This window comes from Saimiri boliviensis, chromosome 5, assembly GCF_048565385.1.
Source record: "Saimiri boliviensis isolate mSaiBol1 chromosome 5, mSaiBol1.pri, whole genome shotgun sequence".
NCBI lineage: Eukaryota > Metazoa > Chordata > Mammalia > Primates > Cebidae > Saimiri > Saimiri boliviensis.
Genome location: NC_133453.1, coordinates 5,202,282 through 5,213,356, shown reverse-complemented (window position 1 = coordinate 5,213,356; position 11,075 = coordinate 5,202,282). Strand labels below are relative to the sequence as shown.

General features: G+C 47.3%; 1 protein-coding gene across 3 annotated transcripts in view; it reads right to left on the bottom strand.

Annotated features, from left to right (window-relative positions):
- The window catches only part of DRC11 (dynein regulatory complex subunit 11), a 174,468-nt gene extending 168,171 nt beyond the window's left edge, over positions 1-6,297 (bottom strand). For all 3 annotated transcript variants that reach the window (XM_003936741.4, XM_074398811.1, XM_074398812.1), the window contains exon 1: positions 5,992-6,297. In XM_003936741.4, coding sequence (XP_003936790.1) covers positions 5,992-6,002 — 11 coding nt within the window. In that variant the 5' untranslated portion in view covers positions 6,003-6,297. The remainder of the gene's footprint in view (positions 1-5,991) is intronic.
- Positions 6,298-11,075: the final 4,778 nt, after the last annotated feature.

Genomic DNA, 11,075 nt, shown 5'->3' with positions numbered 1-11,075 from the left:
GATCAGGGGAACAGTGTGGCTGGGGACAACGATGAAGAGCAGAGGTTGAGCACCATGTGAGTCTCCCAAAGCCGAGACTTCTAGGACCCGAGAAGGGACAGTAAACCCAAGGCACTCACTGGTCTGAGTGAGGACACAGGCCGAACACACTAACAGGTGTGACGACTGCTGACATAACATAGAACAGTGCTCAAGCTGCTCTGTGGACTTAGTAGGGTTTGGGGCCAGGACAACATTCAAGAGGAAAATGACAGGCTAATTTTGTCGAGAACTCAGATCTGAAATTCCACTTAGAAAACACGCCACGGCTCCAGATCAAAAGAATTGTTCCCTCTAACCCAGGAGGGGTGACTGCAGGAGTGCCTTTCGGTTCAACACGGAGGAAAGTATAACTCCATACAGCGACGGACCAGTAAAACCCCAGCTTGTTTCACAGATGCCAAGAAGATGCTCGGTATATTGTAACCGGCAGCACAGGCCTGATTGAAAACGCCCTCCCCGCACCCCAAGAAAAGGAGGATGATGACTCCTTCAACGTGCCAAAACCCAGCAACCCAATGGACTTTCAAGGGTGAAATGCTAGAAATATGCCCTCAAAACTGGCAGTCAAAAGGGGTGAGGGAGTTACACAAGGAATTAATATAAACCATTTTTGATACCACTGCTTGTAAATGGCATGACTGCAAAATCCAAGGAGATGGGTAACAAAAAACATGTCAGTTAGTACAGGAAAGGCCGGGCATGGTGGCTCACGCCTGTAATCCCAGCACCAGGTGGCTGAGGTGGGTGGATCACTTGAGGTCAGGAGTTCCAGATCAGTCTGGCCAACATGGTGAGAACTGCAGGTCTATTAAAAACATAAAAATTAGCTGGGCATGGTGGCGGGTGCCTGTAATCTCAGCTACTCAGGAGGCTGAGGCAGGAGAATTGCTTGAACTGCAGGTGGAGGTTGCAGTAAGCCAAGATCTCACCACTGCACCCCAGCCTAGGCAACAGAGTGAGATTCTGTCACACACACACACACACACACACACACACACACACACACACAATTACAACAAAATTGCAATACTTTAATGCAGAGAAAAAAACATGAAAGAAGAAACCCATTCACAAAGCCAATAAAGAACATTAAATATTTAAGAATTCACATGGTGGGAGCCCCACAAAATCTAGCTAAAGAAAATTTTAGAATGCTAGTTACAGATCAGAGCAAGCAGAAGACACTACCTGCTCCTGTCTAAAAGACAAAACCTGTCTCTGTGAAAAACAACAGAAATCAGCTGGGCATGGTGGCGTGCACCTGTAATCCCGGCTACTTGGGATGCTGAGACAGGAGACTCACTTGAACCCGGGAGGTGGAGGCTGCAGTGGGCAGAGATCAGGCCCCTGCACTCTAGCCTGGGTAACAGAGTGAGACTCCGTATCCAAAAAAAAAAAAAAAAAAAAAGAGGCAAGCTATAACAACAGAAAACTCTCCAAACAGACATACAGATTTAATATGGGCAAGAATTCAGTAACAATAGACTGAAGACTATAAATAAACCTAGCAATAATTTTTAAATATGGGAGTGGAACAGGCAGTAAAAGATAAAAGGCATCTCATCACACTTCCGACACTGACCACCACAACAAGCATTAAGTCTGTGCAATACCCTAAGCAGGCTGCCTCCCCGAAGTTCAGGTGGGATGACCCGAACCTTGCCAAGAACCGCAGCCATCGACAGCGAGAGATCTTGGGTTGAAGAGGCTCCTGCTTCCAACAGGGGAAACCACAGCTGAGCTGGTGGGAAAGAACGGAGCCAGACTTTCCAGATGTCTGGACCTGCTGTCCGGATGGGGAGGCCAGCCACTCCTGGTCAGAGCCCTGATTGGCTTCAGTCGGGGCAGAGAAGCAGGACGTTTCCAGCGCCTCACAGAGCTGACTCATACCTGGAATTTTTGGCCAAACAGTCCTGGTGGCTTGAGCCTTCCAGGTCCTCCTGCCACTTCTTTCTTCCCCACCTGCAGTCTGTCTGGGGAATCCCTGCCTGGAGAGACCAGACAAGTATTCCTGGCGGACAGGAAAGTGTTTAGCAGCTTTGAAAGCACACGGAACTCTGCATCATAACCTGTTTTCCTCAGGGCTGAGAGACGGCTTCATCTCTTTCTGCCGGACCCTCTTCCCTCGAGACTGTCTCTGGCTTCCCGCTCCCCAGCTGTCCTGATGCCTCTCCATGTGACCACACCCCATCACGCGTCCGGCTGCCAGGGATCTGGGCACCATGCCTTGGCCACGCCAGCCTGGGAAGCCCCCACTTTGCACTCAGCCCGTCTGGTCTGGCGCCCCACCTCCTTGCCCCGCAGCCCCAGCCTCCTGCCTGAGCCCAGCCATGAAGGTCAAATGAGACAACAGAGGCAGCAAGATGATTTTTCATAAGAACATTGATGAGAGATAATTCACACAACATAAAATTCACTCTTTTCAAGTGTACAATTCAGTGATTTTTAGCATAGAGTTGTGCAACCATCACCACTATCTAAACTCCAGAACATTTTTATCACTGGGCAAGAAACCCACATCTGTGAAGGGGTCACTCCCCATTCCTCATTCCTCCTCGCCCTTGGCAGCCACTAACATAATTTCCATTTCTATTTGCCTATTCTGGACATTGCACAGGAGTGGAATCATGCAAGAGGGGGCGTCTGGTGCTGAGCTGCTTCTCCTCGGTGCGGTGTTCTCAAAGTTCATCCACACGGTCACATGCTTCGTACTTCATTTCTTTTTATCGCCAATTTTCCTTTGTATGGAAACAACACATTTCGTTTATCCATTTGTCAGCTGACGGACACTTGGGTCGTTTCTGCCTTCCTGGCTGCTGTGAATGATGCTGCTGGAAGCATTTCTGCCTCTGTTTCTGTGTGTACATATGTCTTTATTTTCCTTGGGTATGGCAAAGTGGTTTTTAAAGATAAAAGTGCTCTACATTTAAAATACTGTTTTTGTTTGTTTGTTTCTTGAGATGGAATTTCGCTCTTGTCACCCAGGCTGGAGTGCAATGGTGTGATCTTGGGTCACTGCAACCTTGGCCTCCTGGGTTCAAGTGATTCTCCTGCGTCAGCCTCCCAAGTAGCTGGGATTATATGTGCCTGACACCATGCCAAGATATTTTAGTATAGATGGAGTTTCGCCATGTTGGCCAGGCTGGTTTCAAACTCCTGACCTCGGGAGATCCACCTGCTCTGGCCTCCCAAGGTGCTGGGTTTACAGGCGCAAGATAGAAACCAGTGTCCTGAGCAGCTCAGCCCCGGAGGTCACTCAACCTCCTCATGCTTATGCCTCCCCCACTGGCAAACCTGGATAATGAGATGGACTTGGGACACCTCCGGGGACGACTGTCGGATGCTGATGTGGTTTGGCTGTGTCCCCACCCAAATCTCATCTTGAATTGTGGTTCCCATAATCCCCACGTGTTGTGGGAGGGACCCAGTGGGAGGTAATTGAATCATGCAGGCAGTTACTTCCATGCTGGTCTCATGATAGTGAGTTCTCACCAGATCTTACGGTTTTATAAGGGCCTTTTTTCCTGCTTCACTCTGCACTTGTCTTTGCTGCTGCCATGTGAAGAAGCGGATATTTGACTTCCCCTTCTGCCTTGATTGTAAGTTTCCTGAGGTTTCCCAAGCCCTGCAGAACTGTGAGTCAATTGAACCTCTTTCCTTTATAAATCACTCAGTCTTGGGTGTGCCTTTATTAGAAGTGGAGAACAGACTAATTCAGACGGAATAACAGGTGTGAAAGTGTTCCTGGAATTTTTACTGCATCTTGTAAACAGAAGGTAGTATTTTATCCATGAGACTACTTAACAGTTTTAAAAAGCATATGACTGGTTTCAGACTTGAGCATACGACTTAGAAATATGACAGATTTTGAAGTCAGGAGGCTTGTGGGTGGAGAAGACTGAACATGACAGTGAAAAAGACCAGACTGTTACTCCTACAGCTCGGCAGTTTTCCTACAGTGGAGTGGGTAGGAGAGGAAAACACTTGAGTATTCAAACATAGCATACATTTCCGTGGGAAATCAAAATACTGCAAAATGGGAATTCTTTCCAGTTATTTTGCACACGATAAAACCTTCTGAATCTTCCCATCTTATCTAGTTTGCTCTCTTCTTTCCCAGATACTCCCCCTGCCTTCTTGCTCTAAGGAAGGCCTGGCTCTGTTCGGAAGCCCTCTTGACAGAGGCTTCTGTTCCCCCCAGAGCCCTCTATCTCTAGCTGTGGGGCTAGGTCAAGGGGATCCCTTTTCTTCACTGCACCTCCAGACATCTGCCTTCCCTCGTCCCAACACTCCCTGGCTTTGAATCCCATTACATCTGATGCTGTCACCTGCCCCTCAGTCACCATCATCTTTCCAGGCCACCTCCAGGGCACCCGCCCACTGAATAGCATCTTGAAGCTGCCTTCCCACCTGTTCCATTGCTAAGTGCTGAGTTCCTCTCCCTAAAGCCAGCATCTCCTGGATCCCATGTCCTCTCACTGCTAACGATGTCACCCCCTTCTCCCTCCTCCTCCTATGTCATCCTGGGTCATTCCCTTCCACACACAAACATTCCATTGTTTCCTGTCTCAGAGCCATGTCCCCTGCCTCTAGCTGCCAACGCATTTCCTTTCCTTTGCAGCAAAACTCCTTTAAAGAGTTATCTATGCTCACGCCTACAGTTTCTCTCCCCATACATTCACTTGAGTAAGTCTTTCTATCTCATCACACCACTGAATCAGCTCCTGCCAAGGTCACTGCTGAGCTCTACACTGCCAAATCAACAGTCAGTTCTCAGTTCCTCCCCAGCTTGTCTCAGGAACACTTGACAGAGGAGAAAACAGTTACTTCTCCTAGAAACACTATTATTTCTTCCACTTGCTTCTTCCTTATGGGTCATATCTTTGATTACTGGGTCTGCTCTTCTCCTCAGCCTTACTGTGGATGATCTCAGGCTCAGTCCTTATACTTCTTTATTAATACTCATTCAATGTCTCACTAAGACCATGACAGGCCGACAGCAGGCAAGTGTGTATTTCAGACATAGGCCTCGCTCCTGAACCCAAGATCTGAATATTTAACAGCCTATTTCAGCCCCACGTGATGCCCAATGGGCGCTTCCAACTCAACAGCTCTTAAACAGAACTCTTGATCTTCCCCACTCCCAAACCCTGGCAAGCTGTTAACTTCTTGGCTCCCACTTCTTTGCCTAGAAAATAGGGTGAGTACTAGCAAGAGCACAGGCTGGAGCTACAGTGCCTGGCTTGGGCAGTTTGCTCGCTGTGTGAGCTACTTCACCTCTTCACACCCAGGTTCCCTCATTTGTCAAATAGAAATAACAATGTTAACAGCCCCTACATTACAGAGTTGCTGTGAAAAAGTTCGAACAGGGCCCACAGAGTCAGCACTGTAATACCCATTTGAAATTATTCCTGCGAAGACCAAATGAGGTAACTTTGTGCAAGAGCTGTGTAAACGACACAGTGCTACGCACACACTCTTTTCAGGACCATTGCCACTCGAGTTTGTGAAAAGAAAATGACAATAATGCTTTCCCAAGATCTTTCTAGACTGAAATTTCAGGACCTGGGTGTTTTCGCAAAGCAATGTATTTATTACCGTGAAAGATTAACAACAACAACAACAACAGAATGGCATGCTGCTTTTCAGCAGCCGCCCCTGAGGGCTTGGCGGTGACGGGGAGACTGCGGGCTCATCTTCATGGGGTGCTGGGCTCAGGGGGGAGGGGGATCTAAGTGTATGACCTTCCTGCTCACAAGAAGCAGACGCTCTGTCCTGAGGCATATCTGAATTTCCTAAAAGGAAAAAAAAGTCGGGGAGAGGAGGGAGGCCGAGAAGAGAGTGGAGGAGAAAAGAAAAGAAAAAAGAAAGCAAGAGAAGCGAAGAGCAAGTCACCTTCAGGCTTGGGGAAGCCCACCCCACGGCTGTGGCTGGGAGCCCATCACTTACGCGTTCGACATTGCTGGCTACTTTCCCTCTTTCCCTCGCCCTCCGGGAAGCTCTTCCGTTGCTCTCTGAAGGACGGTGGCAGCGGGGGTCAGGGCGCTGTCGGGAACCACAGAGGATTGGGAGGGGGTCTTCTGAACCGGGACAGCGAGATCCTCTCACTCCGGGCGGGAAAAGGTGAGGCCGGGTTCGCTTCGCAGGCACGGAGCGCGCAGGCGCAGAGAGGGTGCTTCGATCCTTCCAGTCGCCACCCTGAGACTCGCGAACTCGGGCGCTCCGGTGGGCGCCAGGCAGCCCTAGCAACGGGGACGCCGCGCCTGCGCAGTGCCTCCCCCCCGCCCCCTGCGCTCTCTGCGCCTGCGCAGTGCCTTCCCCCCGCCCCCCCCCCCCCGCGCTCTCCGCGCCTGCGCCGCCTCCTCCTGTTGCTATGGGAACCGTCCGGGCGTCCCGGAGGCGCGCAGCAGGTGGGAGCTGGCCCGAGTCGGACCCTCGCCTCTCGGGGCCGGGGCGAGGGGCTCCCAGGCTGGGGCGAGCCTGCTCCGGGCCTCAGCCCCTGGCCCGTGGTCCTCCAGGCGGTCTTCCCGCTTTCCTGCGGGCCCCATTTTCATCCACCGTCAGCTCTGCGGCCTTGGGCAAGGTCCTTAATGGTGGTGGTCTTCAGTCTTCCCATCTGTAAAGTGGGTGTAACAGGCAGTCGTTCGTTCAGAACTTTACTGGGCATCTATTCTGGGCCAAGTGCAGACTTAGGTTCTGGGGACCCAAGACTTAACGCAGGCGCGCCCTTCCGAGTGAGGCTTAATGAGTATGAACTAAGGCGCGCGTGTGTTGTAAATGTGAAATGCGATGTGTTATTGATAGTCATCCGTGAATCGCTCTGAGCGTTGGCTTTCATTGCTCTCCTTTCTTCGTCTTTAGCAACTGCGGAGGTTCATTTGCTGGAACAGTTCCTGGTTTAATGCTGTCAGAGGCGTGGAGAGGACATCTGGGTGAAAACGATAATCAGAATCACAAAACTTCTCCCCCACTGTTACTTATGAAATGCGATAAAGCATAGTAAAAGCCAGCCCTCCGCACCCCCTTCAAATAATGGAACAAATTATTTCTCAGACGAGAAATGAAGTACAACCTTGTACAGTAAACTTCAAGAACTCAGTGAAATAGCAGCGTGCAGTGGAGAATGGTGTCCAGCTTCATCTTCACTCCCCCGAAGCCCTTCAGGGGGAGGAGACCTAGTAGACACAACGCCAAGAATTGTCATTAGTGCTTTTTGCTGCAAAGAAGACACACATCTGAAAAGACCGGAGCTGAAAGGGTGACTAGAACAAGCAAACGCCTGGGGCCATCCGGCCAGATCAAACCATCGTGAGTGAAGGTCAATCCCTAAGGTCAATCCCTACGGCTGCCAGGACCTGAGCAGGGACAGGAGAAATCGCTGGGGACTGCCACTGTCTACGTCCCTGCATTGAAGTAAGGCAACAACTCAACGCCGAAGCGCGTTTTGTCACAGGAATAGGGCACACTCCTGACAAGGGTGGGAGGATGGTGGTAAAGAAGCTTGTCAAAATCTGAGGAGAGAACCCAGAGTAGCCTGGACGTTGTGTGGATTCAGGGAAGCAGGCCTTTTCCTCCACGTGTACTCAGTCTCTGGAAAAGCAGAGAGAAGTATCTCAGCTCTGGAACTCAGATACAGTGAGAAGGGAGTCAAAGAGAATTCACCCACATTGTATTTGAACAAATAGAACATTTGGAAAGAGCAACACGTGTTAAATAGGAATAAGACAGAAAGAAGCAGCATATCCACTATCTAAATCCAAGACTTTCATAGAAGTAGAAGAGAAAGGATTATAACATGGGCAAGACAAGTGAAAGCAAGCTGGAAGAAAATCTAACCAAACAAATAAAAGGAGAAAAATATTTACATGTGTTCCATGTTATGGAATAAGCTATAAGAACATTGAGGTAATAAAATAAGAATGGGGAGAAAATATAAAACGGAATGAGACAGGAAGAAAGATTACACAACTAAGGAAACCAGAAGAAAAACAGAAGGAGTCCAATACAGAAAACAAGTTAAAACACACACACACATACACACACACACATACACACACATACATACACACACATACACACATATACACACACGTACACACACATATACACACACATACACACATACACAGACACACACATATACACACATACACACACAGACACACATACACATACACATACACACAGACACACACATACACATACACACACATACACAGACACACATATACACACATACACACACACATACACAGACACACATACACACAGACACAGACACACAGACACACACCCACACACACACACACACAGACACACACACATACACACAGACACACATACACACACAGACACACAGACACACAGACACACATACACACACAGACACACACACACAGACACACACACATACACCCCCCCACACAAACATACACACACACATACACACACATACACACACATATACACACACCCACACACACCCCCATACACACACACACCCCCATACACCCCCATACACACACATACACACACACATACACACATACACACACACACACAGAAATAGACCAGGCACAGTTCAGCTGAATTACTGATTTAGAGGAAAAAGTGACTCACTTACAGTAAATGTAGAGAGAAAAGAGTGAGACACTTGAGCTATTTTAAAAAAAGGTTACTTGATATTCCTGAAAGACCTTCAACATTAGACTGTTTTCAGAGATACAGGAAATGTTTTTGAAATAGAAGAATTAAATCTGCAGATCAAAACTTCTCATGTGTTCAGGGAAAACTGATATATAGCACCCAACATCAGGAGATGTCCTGGATACATTATTGAACTTCAAAGAGAAATGGTAGGAGAAATCTGGCGAGCCTCAGATTTCAATGTCAGGTGAAAACGAAGCAATATTTACAAAGTTCTTGGGGAAAAGTGACCCAAGATTATTTCTACTTATTCAAGTTAATAGTCCCAACATGAAAGTCCTCAGGAGGCACAGCACTCATGTACAGATTGACCTGTTAACAAATGCAAATAATGGATACCCAGAGTGCGTTGGCTTAAACAGTAAGAATATTTAAAATCTCCCTTGACGCCAAGAATAGAGGCAATGCAGTTTTAGGGCTGATGATCTCAGTGGCTCAGTGACATCATCAAGGATCAGTCTTTGATGGTCTTTCCATCTTTTGGAGCTGTCATAGTAAGGATATGAAATGACTTCCTTTGTGGTCATAAAATACCTGTCACAGCTCTAGGTCTTATATCTTCCCACTGTGACATCCCAAGATAGAAAAGAACCAGGAGGGAAATGTGATACATGTTACTGTTTTAGAGTAATGAGAATTTACCTGCATTAAGAGGTAGAGAGGTAAATGAAAGGACCCGATCAGAACTGTCAGCACAGAAGGCAGGATTGGCTGCTACGTAGGCACCATTCAGTATGAGCCACCCATGAGTTCTTCTAGCAAATAAATCACTTGATAATGAAATACAATGAAAAGATACAAATCCGGTGAAAAGGGTTAGCATAATACTAAATATAAGAAGACAGTGTAACAAGGTTTCTCAATTCTGCAAGAGAACAAATATAGTTCCTTTGTGATTATATCCTATGAGCTTTGCCAGTTGCTATACTTATTGACCTCTTGTTCTCTGCCAGGAACTATTTAGAACCTAACATAGATCATTCATTAAATCTCATTAACTTTGTGAGATAGGTAATATTTTCATACCCATTTTTTTCTTTTTAAAAATTTTTTTGAGATGAAGTTTCTCTCTTGTTGCCCGGACTGGAGTGGAGGGTCACGATCTTGGCTCACTGCAACCTCCACCTCCTGGGTTCAAGTGATTCTCCTGCCTCAGCCTCCTGAGTAGCAGGGATTACAGGTTACACCATGCCCCGCTAATTTTTTTGTATTTTTAGTAGAGATGGGGTTTCATCATATTGGCCAGGCTGGTCTTAAACTCCTGGCATCAATGAAACCCAGAGAAGTTAAACCACAGCATATCCAAGGCCATACTCAAAATGATCATGGAGTTGGTATTCAGATCACTGGTAGTCTGGCTTCAAAGATAACACCCCTATTATCTTTTTATTGGTAGCAACACCTACCTTCATATTTGTTTTTAAAACATAGATTTTCTATGAGAAAATTTTACTAAAAACTAGTTCTCAAAACCACCCATCCTTTAGGAAAAATCATTGCTACCTAGGTACATGGATACAGTAGAAAAGGTTACTTTACCTTCAGCATTTAATAATTCATACAGCCTCAGAACCAGACTGCCAGGTCTCTGGGAAAATTAGTCTTCTCAGTCTTCTTGATACATGTGACATTTGGGCAAATATTTATTGATACTTGTTTTGTGAAAAACACAATACTCAACACTGTGCAAGAGAAAAATGACTCTACTAGGAAGATTTCTGCCTGCAGGAGTGGAGGAGAGGAGGGGACCGTTCAGGGGAACACGGCTTCATCATCACACTTGCATTTTCTTGAGGGGTAAGAGGTTGGGAAGGGCCCTTCCAGGTTGGTCATCGGATCTGCTTCCTTCAGATGCATCCAGTCCCCTCCTGAGCACCCCTTCTCTGCCAACACACTTGCAGTGAGAGGGACGCCTGACTGCTCTAGGAAGCCCATTCTGGTTTTGGAAAACTCTCACTATTGCTCTTTGGTTTTACATTGAAGCTCCAGGGAAAAACAGAACAATCCAACCCCTCTTCTTTGGGAGCAGTCTTCGAAAAGTTTAAGCCCCTGTCCACGTGTCCGCCTGCACCCCCGCCCCTCATCAAAGTCCTCTTGGTTACAGAGTAAGCACCCTCAGATTCTTCTGCATGGCAAGATTTCAGCTTCCCTTGCTGTCTTTCTCTCTGTAATACTGTTAACACAACTTAGCAACCTTCAGACATAAACCAATGAAACAAAAGCTTCCAGTGGGAGGTGGTAGGCATGTCATCAAGTAGCAAAAGGGGCCCTTCTTTGAGTCTCCTCACCTTAGATCCATTGTGGGTTGGCCACACCACACTGCACAC